This window comes from Heliangelus exortis, chromosome 1 (assembly GCF_036169615.1).
Source record: "Heliangelus exortis chromosome 1, bHelExo1.hap1, whole genome shotgun sequence".
Taxonomy (NCBI): Eukaryota; Metazoa; Chordata; class Aves; order Apodiformes; family Trochilidae; genus Heliangelus; species Heliangelus exortis.
The window spans coordinates 123,340,447-123,363,566 of NC_092422.1; the positions used below are offsets into that span (position 1 = coordinate 123,340,447).

Consider the following 23,120-nt stretch of genomic DNA (forward strand, 5'->3'; position numbering starts at 1 on the left):
GTGAAAGTCATCTTAGAAACATCCCAAGAGGGATGCGCAAATATGCGAAATCACTGTGCATTGAAAGTTTTCACAAATATTTTGATTATTCAACATTATTCCGCACTTCAGAGCTACAAGTTGGAAGCACATTGGAATCATGAGAGAATCGTGGTGATTTTACTTCAGCCTTATGCTTTTTAGTGAGCTCCTGAAAGCACCATGATAAAGTGATCTCGCAGAAAAAGGAAAAAAAAATTGTGTCTGTTGGCCACACCCTGCTAATTCAGTCTCAGCAGTCTCATTAGAAACACCAAGCACTGGAAACCAGTTCTGAGACAACCGGGGGCCTGTAGATCTCGAGTTTTAAACTGAAACACATTTTCTGTGATGACACAATTAGAAACACAGAAACAGATGTGGAAGATTTTGATGCCGTCATGAAAACATCCTGATCCAAAATAGGAGGGGGGGATCCGAAGGTCTCTCGCTCCGAATCAAACCACCTCTTGTCTAGCGTGGCACACACGGCTCAGGCACCTCCTGCAGTCGCTAGCACCACCGAGCACCGGCTTGATGGGCAGATTCACAGAAATCAGGGGGCAACCTGCTTGAGAATGGATCCCCCAAAAAAGATATCAGCCCAGTCAGGAGAGAATTTTCATCCGGTAGCTCTTGCTCCAAACACAGTCAGCCTGTGGAAGGCTGCACAGCACCTCCCGGGGTATGCAGAAGGCGTGTGCAAGTGTAGGGTAACTCGATTCAGGACAAGCAGAACTGGAAAGCAGCTAAAAAGAGCTGGCTGCCATCACAGAAACTTTTAGTTTTAAAAGGACCAGTGCAAAGGTGCTTCAAGTTTACAAAATAGCACATCTGCAGGATGTGAGTTTACAAGGTTTTGCCTATTTAAGTTTCTGTAGTGAAACCCGAGACTAAAAAAGTATTCGATAGATGGGTAACAGGGGCCCGATAAGAAATTTTTAATTTTTTTTTTTTTTTCTCTCGTGAGCTGCCTTGCAGAAGGTTCCCACTAACAACCCGCACAGGGAGATGTGCGGGAGGTTGAGCTCCCCTATACGGTGCGTTTGACGGGGCTGGACCGGCCACAGGAACCCGGCGAGGCCTGGGCTGCAGCGCTGTGCTGAGCGAGCCTCCTGGGAACTCAAAGGGACACAGCGGTCTGACTCCGGCTGAACAAGGACGGTGCCAGGGAAAACAAAACACGAGTGAAACGTAGGAAGGAAACACGGACAGTCACTGCCGGGGTGCCCTTCTCCTTTCCGGTTGGCTGCAGACTCGTCTCAGGGAAAACAGGTGCCCCGCGGGGACAGGCCGGGAGCAGAAGTAGCTTTTCGGTACCTCGGGAACTGGGTCCTAAAAACCCACCCGCAACGCCCTTCCCAGTTCCCCCCCCCCGGTACCGGGGCAGCGGCCCCGCCGCTCCACGCCCGGCTTCCTCTGCCCGTCCCCGCGGAACCGGCCCGCTTGCCCCGACCGTAGGCAGGCGGCGGCGGGCGGGGGAGGTCGGGGGAGGTGGGAGGAGACGTGGGAAGGACTTGGGTTGCCACTACAAATCTGGTGACAGAGCCGCCGCGGGCACATGGCGTGCGGACCTTCCCGCCCCGCGCTCGGCAGGTGGGTGCGGGGCAGCGGCCCGGCCCGGGATGGCCGTCAGGGGGTGAGAACGGGGGTGCCCAGTGGCTTTCTCTTCGTGGCTCGACGCCGCTCATTTCCCGCGTGTTCCCCCCCAGCCGCCCGCTCCCCGGTGGGCGGGAGGCCGCGGCTGAGGGGGGGAGGAGGGAGGGCGGGCGCGGCGGGCACGGGAATCCCCTGTACGGGAGGGAATGGTGGCGGGGGGGTCGCGGGGCGGCCTTGGCGTGGCGCTGACGTCGCCGAGGGGCCGCTCCGAGGAGGCAGCGGCTCGGGGAGCCCAAGATGGCGGCAGCGGAGGGTGACGGGTACGTGAGGGGGCGGACGGCGGGAGCGGGACGACGGCTTTGCCACCCCGCCACCCGGGGGCGGCCGGCGGGAGCCCCGCTGCGGGCAGGTGTCCAGCGGAGGGGAGCGGGGTGGGGGGCGGCACCCTTCCCCCTGGGGAACGGCGGAGGGGGCGACCCGGGCATGGCGAGGGGGCTGCGGCCGTGCCGACGGCTCTGGTGCAGAAGTGGGGAACCCAGGACAGTCCTTCCCCGCCGGGCAGGAGGCGTCCCCCCGCCTCCCCGTTGCGTTCGGTGTGCGGCCAGGAGCCCATCGGGCCCCTCACTCCTCCCGGCGGGGTCGGAAAGGCGTCGAGGTGAGGGAGAACGGGGGTAAGAGGAGGAGAAGGTGGCGGTGAGACGCGGTGCGAGCAGCGGGGCTGCCCGGTCAACCGCTCGAGTTTTGTACCCGGGAGACAAGATTCGCGCCATGTCGCGGGAGGAGGCTCTGGAAAGCCTCGGACCTTTCTACCGAGAGTCACACTCCGGCATCGAGCCGTGGGTGAGCTTAGCTGGAGTGTCATGACTGGCACGGGCTGTCAGAACCGGGGCCAGGCGGTGTCCGAGGAGCTGTCAGAGCTGTCGCAGATGCTCATTTTTCTAAAAGGGAAGAACCGTCAAGTGTAAATCCAGACTAATCGGAAGTGCATGTTTTCATGCTTCTGAGAAAGTGCTTCAGTCTGAACTGTGTCGTTGCCTTGAACTCTCAACTGCAGGAAATGCGCGGTTATTTGCAACGAGAGACATTCAATATCTTGCTGTACTGGTGGCCTGGTGTCAAGGGCTACTTCTAACCAGCACACTGTATATACTTAGATGGCGCAAAAAAAAAAGGAAAAAGTTCAATCTCTGTGTCTCCAAAGGCTGGTGTGTGTGTGTGTGTGTTTCTTGTCAAAGGCTGTATTGTTAAAAACTGAAAATAATTTCCAAAATACAATCTTAAAGTGCTGCTTTGATTTTTAATTTCAACTGTTATTCCTGCAAGACTGTTGAGCCGCATGAAGTTCAGCACACCAATGTTTTCTCGGGTTGTTTTCTTAAAAAAAACCACTAGTAATTCATTAGGAAAGCAGTAAAGCGCAGTGCATCTGTCCTCTAGTTAGCATGCTTTTTGTGGAAAACTTTCAGTTGTTACAAGTACTCATGATTCCTTTTATTCCAAATATTAAGCAGGTATTCTGAACCTGATGAAAATCAGTTGGTAAGCTGCCATCTGATTATAAAAACAGAATATTAATGGCACACGTGCACACAATCCTGTCTGTATATTACTGAAACTATGCTGCATTTCTGGCCTTTAATTTTTTTTTTCATTTATGTGCCAAGCAATTGATTACGAAAGTAGTGACTAGGGGAAAAAGATTTCCTCTTGTTTATATTTAGAATTACAGTTTTAAAAATTATCATCTGCGAAAAACATTGTTTACATGGAAGAAAAACATACATTTTCTTGACTTCCAAGTTGTTGTGTTTTGACCTTGAGTACTTAGCTTGTGAAATGTACATTTTACGAGCCATTCTTTACTGAAACTAAAGGAACTGGCACGTCGGTGAGGTTGAAATAGGGTTTAATGAAGAAGAAGAAAAAAATCGTATTCCTTATATCTTTATTTCTTGCTTGTGAAACTTTGGCGCAAGAAAAGGCTTGCGTTTATCTCTATTTCCCAGACAACTTAATTCTTTCAGTAGTGCTGTGCTGTATTTAGTACTTACTTTGCTTACTGCTTTCAGCTGAGGTCTGTGAGAACGCGGGGGGGGGGGGAGGCAGAAGAGAGGAGGGCTTGATCTCTGAAGTGCTGGTCAAGTAATTCACAGTTTCTTTGTGTTTGTGCACAAAACTGAACCTGGGACAGACGAATACAGAAACTAGCGCTGAATAACTTTTTTTTTTTTTTTTTTTTTTCCAGGGAATTTTAACGTTGGAGCATTTGCTGCTTCTATTTTATTACAGCTGCAGATTTCTAATAGGGGTGGGAATCAGTATGCAGTGTATTCTATGTTTCTTCCACCATTATCTGCCACTTCACTCCTGTTTTTCCCTGAGCTGTTACTCTGTCTTGCCGAGTTTTGGTCTTAAGGTAAAGTTTTAAAATTTTGTGAACTGATGTAATTTCAGTACTTCGGTGCTCCACATCTTTAAACATTTATACTGTCAGTCTGCCGCTTGACATTCAACTATAGTTTTTTTTTAGTCTCGGTTTTGTACTTTCAGTTTTTTCACAGGCTTTTCAGATATTTCCGTCTTTTTTACCAAACCCTGCATTTTGATTTTTACACATTTTCTTCAAAGAAAGACTTCTCCCATGCCAGGATGTTCCCTCCCCCTCCCCCCTTCCACCACAAACCCGTCTCCTTTCTCCACACATCGACGACGTAGGTGGGAAAATGTCATGCTGGCTTGGTTGCTGGTGGGGGAGCTGGGGCTTTAGGTTTTTCTCTTTAAGGCGCTGATCTTGCGCCTTCGTGGAATCGTGTTGCTTTTGCATGAAGAGCTTGATTGTGCAACCCTGCTTTTTACACAGTGGTCGTCCTCAGATCAGCGGTCCACTTTTGTCCTCAGTCCAATATCTGCTTTACGTTGAGGCATGTAAGTAGTTTCGCTCTGGGAAGTATTTTTTAAAATGGAGAAAACCAAATATTTTCTGACCACGTAATATGAAAGTAAGGAAAAGTACAAGGAACGGTGTTTGCACAGTAACTTTAACAAAACTAGAAAGGTCGACCTGTCAGACTCCTGACTGACAGGCAGCATTGCTGTATGTGGCAGCACTGTAAGTGAAGGCAGGGTTTAGTGTTCTTTTCTGGCCTGCTGGAAGGGACTGTTATTAGTATGTAATGCAGGATCATCTATTTCTGTTAGTCCAGAACCACATAGATGAGTCTTGTCTCTGAAAATCCTGTCTACCATAATTCATTCTTGCAGCAGAAGTTTTACATCTTTGTATAGGTATTAATTAACATACACAGTTCAACTCTGAAATTAATGCGAATTTTTGTCCTTGTTAGAAAAGCACTGCTTTGTTGGGGAAAACAGATCGTCAGAGTATGAGAATACATGGGATAATGCCAGTGGTCTTATTTACAAAGACAGTATAAGAAGCAAACTCAGCATGCACAGGCTGTTTGTAAATGAATCTCATTACCAGCCTACGAACAGACTGCTTTTTAGACGTTTGAATGTTACGGATGGTAGCAAGCTGAAAAAGTTCAGCAAGCCTGTTTTTTTTTTGATCTGTTGACCATAGCTCACAGGGGATTTCGACCTCCCATAATACACTATGGCTGGTACTTAATCTGGGAATTACTGAATGGATACCCTGAGGTCGTGGCACCTGAAATTCTTCAGTGCAGTTAGTATGAACTGGAGAGAACTCTTAAATAAATTGAATGAGAATGATTAATACGGGCAGGTAAAACTGTGTACACTTCACTAGTTTCACCACGGCTGGCCCAGCCTTTTCTGTGTTACAGAATACGAGCTACACAACACATGCAGTGCTGGTATCTGTATTGCAGCATTTTGCTATGCACTAGCCTTCGGCCAGTTAACCAAAGCAAGCCACTTTTTGTAAGATCCTTTACAGTTTTGTCGAAGTAGCAGATGAAAAATAAAGCTGGTTTCCTATCCAGCTGTAGCTTTTTACCTGTGTAGCTTCTTTAGTGTATGTTAATGTTGCCCTCAGCGTAGTACTTATTCTAACCAGCACATCTGTTCTAAATTGAGTAACGCTTTTGTGTGTATTTCAGAACTGTATAACTGGATACATATTAGAGTATTGTAGATAATAGCTGAAATATAATCTTCTGGATTCTCTCCAGAGTTGTCCAAATAACTCAGTATTTTTGTAGGATGGTTTACTTATCTGTTAAACTGCAGAATCCCAGACCCCGATGTTGTACAGCCTAGGCCAGTTCCACTATATGCATGCATTTGTAAGGCCACAAGGTGTTACTGGGCATAGCCTGGATATTTGACAAACCCTTGGTATTCCTCAGATGAATTCAGTGTTTCATCTAGCAAGTCCTGTCCATTATGATGCTGGTTCTGTGTGCTATTTAGCCCCTCTAGTCAGTGACATAGTGGGCACGAACATCTCAAATCAGCTATAATCACTTCCAGATGCATCATTTGTCTCTAGATGATATTCAACTAGAGATAATTTAAAGGAAAATGGTAAAAACATAAGGAATTAATCACTACCTCTAATTTTGGTTAGTTGGGGCCCACCTGTTTGGGTTTTTTTAAATGCATCTTCTAGGAGAAAGCAAATACAGGAGCTTTGAACAAATCAGTGCTGCCATATAAACTTATGAAAGGATCTAAGCCTGTGCCCACCAAAATTTTTAATATATATATATATATTTTTAAAGACATGTTCAAAATGCAGGTTTTTATAAAATCTGAAGCAGATGAGGTAGTTGGTATTTCTGTGTTATAAAGAAATCAGGTTCTGCTTTTCCGGGTCACTCTTTCAGAAGTGTTAGGCTGACATGTTAAAATGAGCTTATTGAAGATATGTTGAGGAAAGTGCTGGTGTAATGGGCTTGCCTGAGCACAAAGGTGCAGTGATTTAATTAAAGGTGTGGTTTAATTAAGGGTTTGAGACGTATAAAGCCTCATTTGTCTGAACTGTTGGCACTGTATAAACATAATAAATTTAAGTGAACTTTGCACTTCTGCACCTGTATGCCTAGCTGTAGAATTAATTCGAGCATTTTAGAATCATAAGAGTTTTTTAGGTTGGAAGGGATCTTCAGGTCATCTAGTCCACCTCCCTGCCATGGTCACTTCCACTAAATCAGGGTGATAAGAACCCCATCCAACCTGACCTTTGGTGCTTCCAGTGACGGAGCATCCACAAGTTCTCTGGGCATCCTGCCTCATTTTAAGTTGTACTTGTATCTAAACTCTTCAACAGTGGTTTGTTTTTTTAGAAAATAAATCAGTGCTCCTTTGAAAAAAAAAAAACACAACAGGCCTAATCTAGAGTGGAACTAGTATGCTTCCATCTTGAGCCAGAAGGCATTGGGAATATTAACAGTGGTATTCAGAACATTTAGCCTGAAGTCAAACTGCTGTTGATGATGTTGCTTGTGGCTCCACATAACTGACTGCCTTTGTCTGATTGATGTTGATCATGATTTTGACCCCAAGTATACTTGGGGTTTGGTGTGCTGACATCTGTAAAAGTGATGCAGTTGGGTATCCATGAACTGTAACCCGTAACTCTTTCTTTTTGTAGTTGCAGATTGAAGTGTGATGGCCAGAAGATAGTTTGGATGATGCGTTTCGCCGGCGTACCTCTGCGGTTTTAGTTTCAAGGATGGATAAGTGTAAGCACATAGGACGCCTGCGGCTGGCCCAAGATCACTCCATTCTGAATCCTCAGAAATGGCATTGCCTGGACTGCAACACCACGGAGTCAGTGTGGGCCTGCCTCAGCTGCTCCCACGTGGCGTGCGGAAGATACATCGAAGAACACGCACTGAAGCACTTTCAGGAGAGCGGTCACCCGGTGGCACTGGAAGTAAACGAGCTGTATGTTTTCTGTTATCTCTGTGACGATTACGTTCTTAACGATAACGCCACGGGTGATCTGAAACTGTTGCGAAGTACACTGAGTGCAATCAAAAGTCAAAACTATGAGTGCACGACCCGAAGTGGGCGGACTTTGCGTTCAATGGGTACGAGCGACGATTCTTACCTTTCGCGTGGCGGCGCCCAGGCCTTGCTTCGGAACGAAGACCGCATGTTCACCGCTCTCTGGCACCGCCGCCGCGCGTTGCTGGGCAAAATATTCAGGTCGTGGCTTGAGTTAACACCTACTGGGAAAAAGATTTTGGAAGAGGAAAGGCGTCAGGAAGAAGAAGAGGAAAGACGGGACAAAGCTAGAAAAAGAAGACAGGAACGGAAGCGTGAGCTGAAAGCAGAGATGGAAAAGATGCCTCCAAGAAAGAGTAGCCGTTTACAAAATCAGGTTAGAATGGCCTCAAAAGCAGCACCCTGCCCGCAAAAAACATCACAGAACATGGAATCTGTGGCAGAGTTAAAAGAAACATATACCTCAGATGAAGTAAGATTAAAAAAAATAAGTGACTCTCCAGTTAAACGAAGGCCCACAGTGACTCCTGGGGTAACAGGACTGAGAAACCTGGGAAATACATGCTATATGAATTCGATCCTGCAGGTATTAAGTCACTTACTTATTTTTCGAGAATGCTTTTTAAAGCTTGATCTCAACCAAACTCAGGAACTGTTGGCAACAGCAGCCAATGGTAAAACCAGATCTTCATCCAAACACCTGTCAATAGCTGCCTCAACATTACAAGTCAATGAGAACCAAGAGAAAGCAAAGGGATCATCTTCCGTCAGGCGGCCTAGTTTATCCTCTGGATTAAGTGGAGGAGCATCAGAAAGCAGAAATATGGAACTTATTCAGCCCAGGGAGCCCAGTTCAAAGCATATTTCTCTCTGTCATGAGCTGCATACTCTGTTCCAAGTTATGTGGTCTGGCAAATGGGCGCTTGTGTCTCCTTTTGCCATGCTTCATTCTGTGTGGAGACTAATTCCAGCCTTCAGGGGATATGCCCAACAAGATGCTCAGGAATTTCTCTGTGAACTTTTGGATAAAGTGCAGCAGGAACTGGAGACTACGGGGACCAGATACCCGGCTCTCATCCCTGCTTCTCAAAGAAAACTTATAAAACAGGTTTTGAATGTGGTTAACAACATTTTTCATGGACAACTATTAAGTCAGGTATGTTTTATGATTTTTTTCCAAATTATTACCATTTGTAAGGTGTGTAATGATTTGCAGTTATGCATTTATACTTGTCAGTGATGGACGTCCATCAAAGGTCAATATAAACTACTGAGTGGGGGCTAGAGAAGATGTAATGCACTGAATTTCAGAAGAAAGGACGTTTGGGTACTCCTAAAACTTTCAGTAGAGGAGTTATCTAATGAACCTAAAGGTATTAAATTTGCCATCTTAAGAATACCTTTGCACTACTGAGAAGTATCTGTCTTCACTACTATGCAGCAACAAATTTGCAGGAATAAAGAATTTGCAGTTTAAAGCATCTTGCTTATCACTATGATAATACTAGATAAAAGGTGTTAAAGAAGCTGTTAATCTTATCTAACTGGAAACCGATGGTAATGGACACCAAGCAGTGTATTATTTTAGTAAACAGCTTGAATTTGAGATGAATTACTTCAGAGCAATTGCGTGTAGTGATGCTATGAGTGGAAATACTAATACTTTTCTGTTACAACACAAAGATACAGAAGGCTCTGTCAACGCAGGAACCGAATGTGTGGGGTGGAGGTGGAGGCGGAGGCAACGTTTTGTTTTGGTTTTTTTTTTTGTTCTCTGCCTGACTACTCTTTTTTTTCTTCTTCCTGACTTCCTCTTAAGTACTTCAATGTGTCTACTTACTCTTATGCAAATCCCAATTGCGGTCGTGTAGAAACATCTGAGAACTGACTGAATAAACAAATGTTGGTTTCTGTTGAATTAATCTAAAAACTAACCACACTGCAGCAGGAGCAGAAGTTGAGAAAGTGTCCCCCCGGAATGCTTTTTTTTTTTTTAGTGTGCATGCACACTTTACAGAGGGAGTGCAGAAGTATTTAATGGATATGTTGTGTAAAGAAGTAGCAGTTAAACACAAATTAACAAAAATGTAGATTTTTACCATTATTCGACTATTTGATTGATAGTGTATCCAAGGTTTTTTTAACTCTTTGTTTACTGCTGTGATGTCTATAAGCTTTGTAATAACAGGACTTTTAAAATTAGGGTTGTTTGAAGCATGCATTAGCTTTTAGGTCAAATTAGGTTTTGTGTAACTATTAGAAACTGTTGTATCTATTAATAAAACTAGATCATCCTTTGCCTTACGTTTGGCCCAATGTAAGGGCATTTCTGTTGATTTACTCCTTCTTTACCTTGGGATAGTTAACATAACCTGATATCAGTGTTGTGTTAATCAGAGTTCCTAGTTTATTATATTACTATTGCTTTCTGTCTGAAAATTCACACTCCTCTCCAAAATAGTAACTGCTAGTAAAACACAGTAATTGCTTAAGTATGTGGACAAGGCTGTATAGCATTTCAAGCCTTCTTACAGGACTGATTTTTTAAAAGAATTTTCAAGGTTCTGAAGATACGCACTTTTCAGTAGTACCACTTTTTTCCCCCATGTTTTTGGCATTGTTAAGAGGCTTGTGACTAGAAACCCTCCCACCTTCTTCCTGAAACCATTGGAGGGGAAGAGCAAGAATTCACTTAAGTGTCATTGACTAAGACTGAAAGGGAACAAAACAGTTTTTTGCTGTCCCGTGACTATAATATACAGTGAGGGGAACAAGGAAACGAGCATTGAGGCTGTTGTCTGGAGTAATTCCTCCCTGGCTCATTAAGGCAGTTTCCACAGACAGGATCCAACACTTTACCTCCTAATGTTCCTTTTTTCCACTCCTTTGTTCCAGTTTAGCCTACACTAGCACTTATGAATATGGTAAATATTAAAAGCAAAAGCTAACCCTTGAAGATTTATTTACACTGCTTCCTTGATAAAATTTATTCAGGTTACCTTAATGATTCAGATCCTGGTGTGTTTGCACATGAAAGGATGAGCTTTAAAACCTATTAGGGAGTTACTTTCCTCAATAAGATTCCTGCATCATGATTTCTCTAGGCTTTTGTCAGAACTCGTACAAATGCTGTAATGAAGTTAACAAAAAAGGCAAGAAAACATCCATGAAGAGCTGAATTAAAATCTGAAAGACTTCTTGCTGTCATCGCATCTTTGAAACTGTTGGCTCTTAAAAGCAAGGAGTGTACTCTTTGTCCTTGTAAGCTCAACTTTATCTACCTTTGAGCTGTAACAGTATTACAATTTCTCTCTAGAAGATAGTTGGAGCTGTAGCCTGCTGCATTTCTTCAAAATACCATGGGATTAGAGTCGTATTTAATAAACTGCCTCTTGATTCAGTGAGAAAGGGGAGCTGAAAAGCTTGTTTCTGTGCAGCAGTTGCCATCTGCTTTAGGATTACTAAAAATGTTATACTTACTGTCCGTTATACTGAAAATATTAGTTCAAGTGATTTATTTCTGTGAGATACTCACGTGCAATGAAGTCAATCTTGACCTTCAAACCTCAGGAATACTATGAACTATTCTTGATACAGCACACAGAAGATCACTTACAATGGAGATAAGCTGTATGTTTACTTAGGTTTCACATTGCTTTCACATGTGCAATAAACATTTTCCCTCTTAGTGTAGCTGTTCTATTTTAATCTGAAGGGAAGTCATAATCCTGAGTATGCCATCATTTTGTGTTATTGAAATGGCTGCCTGGTTCAGCACTGTAACTGAATTTAGGATATAAGATAAAGAAGAGGTCTGTGAGAATCTTACCAGATTACTTTTTAATAACTAGAAAAAACATTAGATTATGTCAAAACCATTGCACCTTTCATATGAATTGGTTGTTTTTGTTTTATTAAGTTATCAGTTGATTTAACATAAGCCTTCTCATCTGCTATTTGAAATCTTTTACTGTTTAATGAACACTAAATTAGGTAATGAGTAGCTAGAAGAATAACATACTTGGATTGCCCCTGGCCTTTTTTTTTTTTTTTTTAATTAGTATTCAAATATCCTTTTTAGGATTAGAACTTTTTACTCTGCTGCACAGACTGTGTGACTTGAATACCCATCTAAAGGAAATAAAGATAGGATATATAGCTAAGAAACCCTTCCCCTCTGTTTCCTTTTTCACGTGGTAGCCTTCATCCAGTGACTGCCTGGAGAATGTTGTGCTGTAGCACTGGGCCGAGGAGTCTGTGTCTTGCAAACCTCTGCTTTCAGAGGCAGAACTGCTGGAGCTGTGGCTCTCATAGCTCTCAACACCACTAGGACTGCTGTCAGATGCCAGTATCTCTACTAAAAATCCCAATTGTTTTCAGTGCCCGTGTGCTTGTACTCTTGTGGAATATAACACCCCCTGTCTCCTGTCCTTTCTCCTTCAGTGGGAAGGGAGGGAAATACTGCACTATGTAGTTTCGTGCCAGTGGTAAACTGACCCGTCCCGATCCACAGATCTTTAAAGAGGTCAAGTGTGTTAGCTGCCATCTCCCTCGAGAGTTTTTTTGGCTTCTGTTTTTAAATGTTCCCAGCTAAATAGCACAACACGCAACCGTTTTTAAACTATCTGTATTTCAAGTTTTGTTTATATTAAACAAGGACGTGGGCAGGTGTCTTTTTGAGAAAAACAGATTAAAAGAGCAGATTTCAGCTTTCAAAGTAAGTGTATATTTTCAGCATTGAATGGGGAAAATTGTGTCCCGTATGTCCATAGAAATCATACTAGCAGGACGATTTATTGAGCCATTAATATATCGGCTCACACAAAAGTCAGGATCATCAAGACATCAAAAATGGTGAAGGAATAGAAATGTGTTTCTGATACAGTTTAATTGGAGGCACACTTAACATTAGAGTATAGCACACATATGTCACAGATGACTTGCCCGTAATAGCTGTCCCCTAGTTCAACTCATACAGCGTAAATCTTTCTGGAACTAAGAAGTGGTAGTTACTAAGGAAAACAGATACTGAGTGTCCCATCTTGTACCTTTTGACCATGTGTTGGTAAAAACTAGTTAAAGCTTAAAATAAAAAAGCTCTTGTCATGTGAGTCACTAGGGAAAAAAAGACTTGTAAGCCAGACAAGATGATTCTAAATGTTTTTACCTACTTATTTAAACACCAAAATAGTAATTCAAATTTATCACGCTCTGAGTGATCTTAATTTTGTGTGTGAGATGTGAAGATCTACTCGAGTCTAGTGTAATAGAAAAAAACCCTAGTCAAAACAGTCACTGAAGATCTAATGGCTATTTTTAGAAAATTATTTTGTTAGCAAAGATTGTTTGTCTTACCTCAATTGCTTGACTTTCATTCTCTATTTTTAGGAAAACTTCCTGACAGTTAAGTTCATGTGCACGTGTGCACATATACACATGCATGCAAACATAAAATTGTTAAGGTTGGCTAGGACACCTGGAAATCATCTGGTCTCACTCTGCTCAAAACAGGGTCAACAGGAACAGGGCTTAGAGCTCTGTGCAGTGGGGTTTGAAACAGCACTGAGGATGGAGACACCACAACCTCTCCAGGCAGCCTGTGCCAGTGCCAGACCAGCCTCACACTACAAACTTTTTCTGTCTCAATAGAACCTCCTGTGTTTCAGTTTGTGCCTGTTTCCTCGGGTCATTTGGTACCACTGAGAAGAGCCTGGCTCCATCATCTTTACTCCCCACCTCATTAGGTGTTTATACACAGAGATAAGATCCCCCTGAGCTTCTCTATTCCAATCTGAACACTCACCCACAGTTCCCTCAGCCTCTCTTCACATGCCAGATGCTCCAAACCCTTTCATCATCTTCCTGGCCCTTGCAGGACTCACTCCAGTAACTCTGTATCTTGAACTGGGAAATGCAGCACTGGACCCAGCCCTGCCACTGTACCTCACCTGGGCCGAGGAGATGGAGGATGGCCTTGCAACACCATCAGCCCACTCCTTCTGTTCTTTTAGTTTAATCAGGGATAATTCCTAGACAAGCAGAAGGACAGTGAATATTTTCTGTGGCTTAAAATGGCTCATTTAAGGGAGAGGGGAAAAAAAGTTTCTTTTGATTTATGTGAAAGCTGCTTGGCTACTTAATTCAAGGAATAAAATTTATGTTGAATTATGAATGCACTGTTTTACTGAACTGGTGCATGTTGCAAAGCAATAAGCAGCTGGTGCATGCTTTATAAGGTACTATTAAGTAAATTAAAATTTAACATAAATTATCAAAGAAATACTCTGGCCAATGTAGTTTTAACATCTTTTTGAAATGGTGAGCAACTCTTTAGAATATGTTTTGTGAGATGGGTTTTGAAAATCTCTTGAGAGAATTACACTTTGTTTCAATCTGATGCCTTACATAAAGTTCTGTCTAAATTTCTACTGCAGAAACACCAAACACAGAATCAGTCAAAGTGTAGAGCAGTGGCTTACAACAATTTAGCAAAAAGTTTCCCTACAACAAAGTTGTGATTAGTTACCATTTATTCTTAGGACAAGGCTGTGAGGTTGTTTGTTGTTTTCTACAGTTGACATTTATTATAGCAATGCCTAGCAAGAACTAGCTTTTGATATATCTTGACATTAAAAAAATCCAAACCCAAATGCTTTGATTACTTACTGACCATATTTAAGCTGGAATCTGTGCATAATGTCTCCCCCTACCCCTGCTCATCATGGCAAGAATAGCAGTGAGCAGTGATCAAAGCAGTCAATATACCAGAGACCTGGAGACTGAAGTAGATTTATAACTGTGGTAGTCTGAAAATTTTATTTAAAAGGTGGTGCCTGTCCTTGCAAGTACTGTTCCATTTAGTATCTCAACCAGTGTATCTCAGGATGGATTGCCTGAGAGAAGTGGAAATGTGCAAATTTTGGGTTATTTAAAGCCCTTCAGTTTTGGGTAGTGTGCTGATTTCTGTATTTTCCAGTATTAGTTTCTGTGCTCTTATGTTGTCAAGCTGCTTTCCAAATAGATGGAAGTGACCTTTTAAGTTAATCTATAGGAGGGCATTGAATGACAGACAACAGTTTGCTGTGGTTGTGCTTATGTTACTCTGTTAAATAAATACGATAAATATGATGATGGTGTATGTCTGTCACTGCGAAGTTTAGCTACTTTTATAACTGAAGAAACAGAGTAGGGACTGTCACGTGGAATTCTGTGTTTACAGCAGCATCCTAGAAATTCTCTTCTACTTTGCTTACATTGCTGTTGTAAATTCAATTAGTCCTCTTTGTATGTATGTCTGATAGAGTGAAAAATCTAGTAAAAAGAAGTGAAAGAAGAGAAATGGGACTGGCCACCTTAACTGTTCTTAAAACCAAGAAAAAAGAACAGAGATGGCAACAGTTGATGCAAGTACAGGGTAAAACAGTTGATGATGGAGTTAGCTTTTTCTGCAGCAATATGTTAACTATTTTCTTTTGGCTGCATTTAGGCTGAATGCCATCCGGGGCAGTGCCTGTCCATCAAATTACTGTGGGCACAATGATGCTTGTCTGAGTGGCCTCCGTGCTTGGCTTGAATCAAGCAATTTGATCCAGCTCTTTTCAGCCTGGCCTTTGGCCCATGATTGAATACTGAGCTGTAACAAAACAATTGTATATAGTACCCGTGTTTTGAGGCATGAGAGAGTGGTCAGGGCAAAACCTAAGGCAGAGATTTCAGACTAGCTGAAAACAGTGGTTTACTTTCTTTGAACTAATGTAAACTTCTCACATAGCTTTGTTTTAAATGACAGCATTAAGGCTTTCTAAAATAGCAATTATTGAAAATAATGGGGAGGTGAAATCCAGCTCGGAATTTGTAAAATTTATGCTTAGAAAGATACACATCACAAACCAGACTGATAGAGCAGACTCACTTCCCTGTTAACTGGTGTGCATACTCATACCATAAAAAGTTACATTGGACAGATATGTAAAAGTTCTTGCCAGACCTCTGAGTTTGTATGTGGGGTTGTTTTGTGTTTTTTTCTAGAATAGAAACCTCACATCTTGTTCAGCCAACTTCTGTGCAGTTAATACAGTTTCAATACTTTTCCTGAAAAGAAGAAAATCTGGGTTGCACTGTGTGAATGTTCGTGTTAGTGTGAGATAAAGGAGTCCCATTTAAGACAGAAGGAGAAGTGATGGGAGTGCTGTGAATCCCCATGCTGATGGACAGGGCAGTGCAGATGGATGCCTCAGGAGGGTAGGGATCCTCCTGCTTGTTGAGTAATCTGATTTGTAAGCTCAGGCCTGGCTAAGAAAAATACTTCCAACCTTTGTTCCAGCCCTGATTTACCTCTCATTTACTATTGAGTGGGTACACAGTGACTGTTATGGCCGGGTGTGTGCTTATCTGAATACACCCGGTTGCTTGGCTGTTGGCAGGTATGCAAATCCCAGATAAGTCTCCCAGATTTTAACTCCGCTGGTGTGGAGGAGTGGGAGTGTCTTGCATTTAAGGAAATAAGCTCAGCTTCGTTTCAGTTTGGGAATTCAGCAAGGTAAATCAGCTTTCCTCACAGTTGTAGGACTGCAAACAGCACTATTGCCTCAGGTTTTTGTTTGTTTGTTTTGGTGTTTAGGTTTGTTTTGTTTTGGTTTTTTTTTTATGTGTTTTGTTTGGCTGGTTTTGTTTTGGTTTTGTTTAGTTTATTTTTTGAGAGGTAAACATGGAAAGCTGGACAGAGGGTTTTGTTTTCCTTTGGGATTGTCCTAACTAACTAGGTGGGAAGTAGGATCCTAAAATAACCTGTATTGTTGACATTACACACTAAATTTAACCCCCCATAACTTGTTCAAATTATTTGTATTGATTTCATGTATGTACTTCATCCCGAGCCCATTAAATCTTCAGTGTGCATTCATGTGCAACAAATTCTTAAATAACTCGTCAATTAAATAAACTTTTGGCCAACAAAATCACCCATTTGTACAGCAGAAATCTATTAGTTATTCTGTGTTTATACTGGAGTTAGCTTGAACTCTGGCCAAACGTATCATTTTGTCTACCAAGTCTAGATTCCAGCTCTGAATTACTAATAGTTTGTGGCTTTGAAATGTTGCCAGATGTTAGCACTTATAAAAGAAGCTCCTGTCAGTGTACATTAGAACAGAAGATTCTCCTCTTTTCTGCCATGTAAGTTCAAAGTTTTGTTTTCTAAGAAGACTGTGGTGTTTCCTTCTTAGAACTTTTAAGCTAAAAGCTTTCCTAACTCCACTGCTAAATGTGGGTACTGGTATGCAAATACACGTGTGCATTAACTAGCTAATGCATAGGTCACATGTAAGCTATTGTAGCTAATGCATACATTAAATGATTACTTACAAGAACACTTAGGAGGAAGGTACCATAAGTGGACAGATTTGTCCTTAGACAAATGATCATAAAAAAACAAAGCAAGGTGAAGAATTACCTAAGAGCAAACCTTGAAGAAAAAAAAAAAAGGGACTCCTAAACGAAACTGTGAATTTTCACACTAATGTAGGTTTACTAACTTAAGTGAAGAGAGCTACACTGGAATTATGTAGAATGGCTACACAGAGGGAGGTGTGTCTCTGAAATAGCATTTGGATCCCTCATGGATTTTCATTCCTTTCTTATTACATCTTTATATTAGTCATTCCAAACAACTTGTGGCATTTTCCTAAATATGAAGATGCTTAAAGAGCAATTATTTACCCTTGTGGTGCAAATTCAAAGAGATACTTGATATTCCATTTGCTGCAAAACATAAATGATGGTGTCTCATCACACTTGGCTGTTACTCTGTGCTGAGAAATAAGAGTATCTTGAGAGTTGGCCCTACATGGAAATTTGCAGTTCTTTTAATAATTTTATTGGGAAAGTTTAATTGTTGGGGAAGGGGCTGGGAACATGTTGGAAGTTCTGTGAGCCTAATTAAAATCCAACTTACTTCCAGAATGCATCTTTTATAAAACAGTGAGGTTAGAGCTGCTTGAGTTAGTGGTCAGCTGCCATTTATAAGCCAATAAATACTTTAACAGTAGAAAACTCAGAGGTTTCTGAGTTTCAATCCTGAAAACTTTTCAGGATTGTACTGTATTTTGTTGCATTGAATATACCAGGGTGAGCATACCTTTAGTCTCACACACACAGTTGATATTCACTGGTATTTCTTTATAGCCTTTATAAACTGTACTTACTACTGTCTAAATGGAGTTACACTACTGCATAGGTTCAGTCACTAATAGAAGTTATTAATCCACATGGATTGTGAAAGGATGAAGGTCCTGTGAAGGGAGACTCAAATGGTGTGACACTCTTTCTACAAACAGCTTGAGCTGCCTTTTAGAAAATTGCATTGCAAATCAACACCTAATGTATGGCCATTCCAGCATAGAACAACAACTGCTTTTAACTTACTTTCCTAAATATTGAATATTACCATAAGTAAATTGTCCCCTGCTGTATTATCTGCATTTTCCAGGTTGACTCACTTCACTTCTTGACATTTTATTTATGTTATCTTACTGCTTGTCCTTTCCCTAGTGTGACGATGGATCCACTTACTGAAAGAAGAAATAAATTATTTTTACCTGTTAATTTTTCTTTGAAGAAGTGTGCTTCCTAATCCAGGCTTCCCTGGAAGACTTACAAAGTAAGAAGAATATGACTTTAAAATCCCCAGCTGTTCCTTTTTTTTTTTTTTTTTTTTTTTTTTTAGTTTCTTTTTTTAATTTTTTAAATTTTATTTTAAATTAACCTAAATGATAGTTTCTCTCTTGCATTTAAATTTGCCTTTTGGAGTGTTTCTTTTTGGAGAAAAGTCTCCCGAGATTCCACCATCTGCTTTCTCTTGGACAGCCTCAGACAGACCATTTTGACACTGCTTTTGTTTCTCAGTAAAACATAAAACCACTTACCTGTTTGTGATAACAATATTGGACATGCTGCTTCAGAGAAAATAAACTAGGAGTCTCATTTCTTGTGTTAAATGACTGTCTTGTTTTTGGTTGCATCAGTTATCTCTAGGGAAAAATAGGTTTGGTTTTGGTTTTGTGGTTTGTTTTCATTTGGGCTTTTTGTTTGTTTGGTTGGTTGTTTTTCAGCTGTGTTTTCTGAGTGTAAGCAACTGGTCAAATACTGTTTTACAGGTTACATGTCTTGCCTGTGACAATAAATCAAATACCATAGAACCTTTTTGGGACTTGTCCCTGGAGTTTCCTGAGAGGTATCACTGCAGTGGGAAGGAGATGGCGTCTCAGTATCCATGTCTGCTGACAGAAATGCTGGCCAAGTTTACAGAAACAGAAGCTTTGGAAGGGAAGATTTATGCATGTGATCAGTGCAACAGTGAGTAAAGGCAGTATGTACTCATGCATACATTCTCTGTGTAAAGTATAAAGTAAACTGACTGACACGGTGGAAGGAAAGTACTAAAAGTCTTAGAAGTGTGTTTCAAACTGAGGCCTGGTGTGGTCACTTGGCAGCTGTTACCATCCAGAAGCTGGAATTGTTCAAAGGATGTTTTCAAGTGTGATGCTTCTCTTAGGTAGAGTCTGATCAAATGCTTATGGGGATTCTGATACTGCCAGCTGAAGAACCTATCAGCTTTTTAAGTTAAGGGGACTAACCTAAGTGACCACGAGTATTTTATACTTGCATCATATAATAATCCCTGTGAAACAGCTCTCAAGAGTGTGTCCTTTTTAAGGAGGCACACACAAGTTTGGTGGATAAATCTTAGACAGAAATACAAGGCTGTTGTTGAGATTTGTATTGTGTAACTGTGTGTTTGGCCTCAGCAAAACGAAGGAAGTTTTCTTCTAAACCAGTTATACTCACAGAAGCTCAGAAGCAGCTTATGGTGTGTCGGCTACCTCAGGTTCTCAGATTACACCTTAAACGGTTTAGGTAAGTAGTACCACCAGAGTTTTGCAAACTGACCAATTCATCTCTGCTCTTCTTTTGTTTAAGATCAATGTTTTACAGCCTCAGTTCCATTTCTCTTTCCTAGTATGATGAGAAATAGTTATTAGAATCTTATTTAACTTGTTTAATTTAAGATATGCTGGAAGTATAGAACTTACTTTTGGATTCCAGCTGCTTGCTATTTTAATACCAAAACTACTTAATACTTCTTTTCAGTCAAAACCCAATAATGCTGCTGTGAACTCTCTTGGTAAAAATTAGTCTTGTGTTATCTTCAGGTAAAGTGCTCATATGCACTAATGTACAAACCAATATTGTATTCAGTGGAAATCTCACATGAATTAATGCATTAGCCTGAGAGTAAGGAAGTGGAGGCTACAACTCTGTGAATGTTTTGCTAGAGTCTGTCCTGAATGCAAAAGAAAATGAAAATGAGATAGAATAAATCATAGAATATGCAGAGTTGGAAGGGGCACGTGAGGATCATTGAGTCCAACTCCTGGCTCTGTGTAGGGCACCCTCAGGATCACACCATGTGCCTGAAAGCATCATCTAAATGCTTCTTGAACTCAGGCAGGTTTGGTGCTGTGACCACTTTCCTGGGGAGCTTGTTCCAGTGCTCAGCTGCCCTCTGGTGAAAAAACCTTTTTCTGATATCTAACCTAAACCTCCCCTGATTCAGCTTCCTACCATTTTCCCAAGTCCTATCTTCAGTCACATGAGTGAAGAAATCAGTACCAGTCCCATCTCTTCCCTTTGTGAGGAACCTATAGACTGCAATGAGGTCACCCCTCGGCCTCCTTTTCTCCAAGCTGAACAATCCAAGTGAACAATCCACTCCTCATAAGTCATCCCCTCCAGACCCTGCACCATCCTCATGGCTCTCCTTTGGACTGTCTGCAATAGCTCAGTGTCTTTTTTTTAAAATTGTGGTGCTCAAACCAATAAGATGCAATACATAGGAAGAGATCTTAAGATGGGTAATTTAGAAGATGAGAATCATAGGCACCACAAACACATTTTAAAAGGCCTTGAGATAGAGAAGTGAAAGAGGAAGCCTAGGAAAGAAAGCACTAAGACAGTAGTGATGATAGCAATTGTTAAGTCAAAATGCAATTAAAAAATTCTGTGTCCTTTCTTCAAAACAATGTCAGTTCTCATTTGACTTCTCTCTCCAGGTGGTCAGGACGCAATCATCGTGAGAAGATCGGCGTACACGTGAATTTTGATCAAGTGCTGAACATGGAGCCCTACTGCTGCAGGGAGTCCCTCAAGTCTCTCCTACCTGACTGCTTTATCTATGACTTGTCTGCTGTGGTAATGCACCATGGGAAAGGATTTGGCTCAGGGCACTACACTGCCTACTGCTACAATTCAGAAGGAGGTAGGAACCAGCTGTACTGGCTTTTAAAACATGGGCTGGCTATAAACTCTTGATAAATCTGAGGAAGCAAAGCTGGGCTTTTAAAACACCCAGGCTGAAGCAGTAATGCTCTTTCTACACAACTAGTTCAATGGGACTCGCTAATTAATTATTAAATACAACGCAGTTCCCTCAAATCAGTGTCCTGATGACTTTTTTTGGTGTGTTTCTCTCACCGCAGGATTTTGGGTACACTGCAATGATTCAAAACTCAACATGTGCACTATGGAAGAAGTATGCAAGGCTCAAGCTTACATTTTGTTTTACAGCCAACGACTTACTCAGGCAAATGGATGTGGTAAAATACCGTGTCCTAGCACAGCTGAAAGGCAGCAGCACACAGATGTAGCTGACTGTTCCATGGACAACAGTAGCAGCTAATCCAAAGCCAGTTAACTGTCTGTATGGTGAAAGTTTGTATTGTTGTAACTATATATTTCTAAATGAGATGAAAGTACAGTATTGTACTTTTTTTACTTTGAATCCACGTACAATGTTTATATACTTTTGTATTAGCTAAAGTACTCTTTACAGTTGTTAGTAAAAGTTTTTATTGCCAGTAAGTAACTCTCTGAGTACCTAGAATTTCAATACAGCTATTTTTTTAAGAAAAAGATTTATTATTTGCATTTAAGTCTTACCTCAGGCTGGTTTTTTTAAGCTGGTTTTTGTATTTTGATAATATTTTTAATTGGTTTAGAAAAATTACTTTCAATGGGCAACTGATGTTTCTCTGATTATTTCTATGTATGCTTGTGTACATTTTATAGTATAGTTCTAATGATACAATGATGCTTATTGTCTGCAGAAGTGCTACTAGGTCTTAGAATTTTAACATTCACCAGCGAGGAATGTTTTACATGTCAAACAGTAACTGAACATTTTGTTAAGAAGTTGTATATTCCTCATGACTACAATGAAATTATTTTGCAAGCTTCAAGGGAACTACACTAAAGATTTGTTGATAGAATTTCTTAAAATATGAAATTGAGAAAACAGAGCATGTACTTATTCTCATACAGCTATGTAAGAGGAGTGTTGAATTGCACAAGGATGTATATTTACCAAGACTTCCATGTTATAGCCTTAACAAGCCTGACAACTCCAGTGCCAAATTAAGAGTATTAACTTTGACAACCAGGGGATTTTTATTCCACTAACATATAGTTTTCTAAAAACAAGAAACCAAACTCACCCACCCCACTCTCATTGCTCCAAGAATGTCAGCAACCTCTTATGTTGGACAAGATGATTTTTAAGTCGTAGCAAGCATTGTCTCTGCTGAAAAGGAAGCTGTAAAACTTCTATGGAAGCATTTTCAATTTGACTGGTTTCATTAGCTACAACTGCTGCACCATCTTTCAGGGTCCCTTCCAACCCCTAACATTCTGTGATTCTCCACAGTCCTGCCACTCACATCAACACAACCACAGATTGAGAAGAATCTAACAAGCAGGAATTATCAGGCTTTCTCCAGATTCAGTAGTAAATTTTAATTGTGAAGCTATTTTGCATAAGTTCTATGCAAATTGTTACCTCATCTTCTGCAAAGTTTATACCTCAATAAAATGCCTTGATGTGTACAGAAAACCATGTGTGTACTGGAGTTAGTTTCTTACATTATCAATACAATATATAGCTTTTTTAAATTGTTTTAAACTTTGTCTAACATGGGTTATGACATTAACTATAAGGTTAATATCATAAGGTTAACTATAAGGTTAATGTGCTTTGGCCATTTATCACTGATTTATTTTATTCATTGCTTTTACTATTTCTGTCTGTTTCTGAAAAAAAAGATTCTGTATTATAGCCAGCACATAGTGGCCTCGGATCTCAAACTTTATTTGCCTTGTGCTCATCCTATTTAAGTGTGCAAAAGCAGTTTTACTTTTTTAAAGCCAAGGAACACCTACTGAAGTGAATGATACAACAAATGTACTTGTCACAGCTGTGGAGCCTTTTCATATGCTTTTGCCTATTCTTTCTGAAGGAAATTAATGTAGTGCAAACACTTTCTGCTTATGGGTAGCCTGGGGAATAGTGCAGACAGAAAGTGTTGTGCTAATCCACTCTGAGACTCCCCAGACTTTTTATTCCCCCAGGAGCCAAGGAAGCAGCAAGGTTCAGGACCAGGGACCAAATCAGCAGGAATACTACAGCTAGTGCAGCAGCCTTTGCCATGCTGCAGGCCTTACAGAAGCAGACA

The 23,120-nt window shown here is 41.2% G+C and overlaps 1 protein-coding gene across 7 annotated transcripts; it reads left to right on the plus strand.

Annotated features, from left to right (window-relative positions):
* The first annotated feature begins 1,505 nt into the window (after positions 1–1,505).
* Positions 1,506–22,501, plus strand: USP44 (ubiquitin specific peptidase 44). 7 transcript variants are annotated; one of them, XM_071764625.1, is made up of 6 exons: positions 1,506–1,614; positions 7,199–8,713; positions 18,711–18,909; positions 19,362–19,470; positions 20,667–20,872; positions 21,093–22,501. In XM_071764625.1, exons 2-6 carry the CDS (start codon positions 7,280–7,282, stop codon positions 21,290–21,292), a joined length of 2,148 nt encoding a protein of 715 aa, XP_071620726.1. In that variant the 5' UTR covers positions 1,506–1,614; positions 7,199–7,279; the 3' UTR covers positions 21,293–22,501. The 7 variants fall into 7 exon arrangements, with proteins under 7 accessions (XP_071620726.1, XP_071620764.1, XP_071620734.1 ...); XM_071764663.1 differs by having other exon boundaries at positions 19,392–19,470; XM_071764633.1 differs by having other exon boundaries at positions 1,529–1,657.
* The last annotated feature ends 619 nt before the right edge of the window (positions 22,502–23,120 follow it).

Coding starts and splice junctions, on each gene's coding strand:
- USP44 (XM_071764625.1), top strand. CDS start 7,280: ATGGATAAGTGTAAGCACATAGGACGCCTGCGGCTGGCCCAAGATCAC. Junction 8,714..18,710: donor ATGGACAACTATTAAGTCAG/GTATGTTTTATG, acceptor ACTGTTTTACAG/GTTACATGTCTTGCCTGTGA. Junction 20,873..21,092: donor CTGCTACAATTCAGAAGGAG/GTAGGAACCAGC, acceptor CTCTCACCGCAG/GATTTTGGGTACACTGCAAT.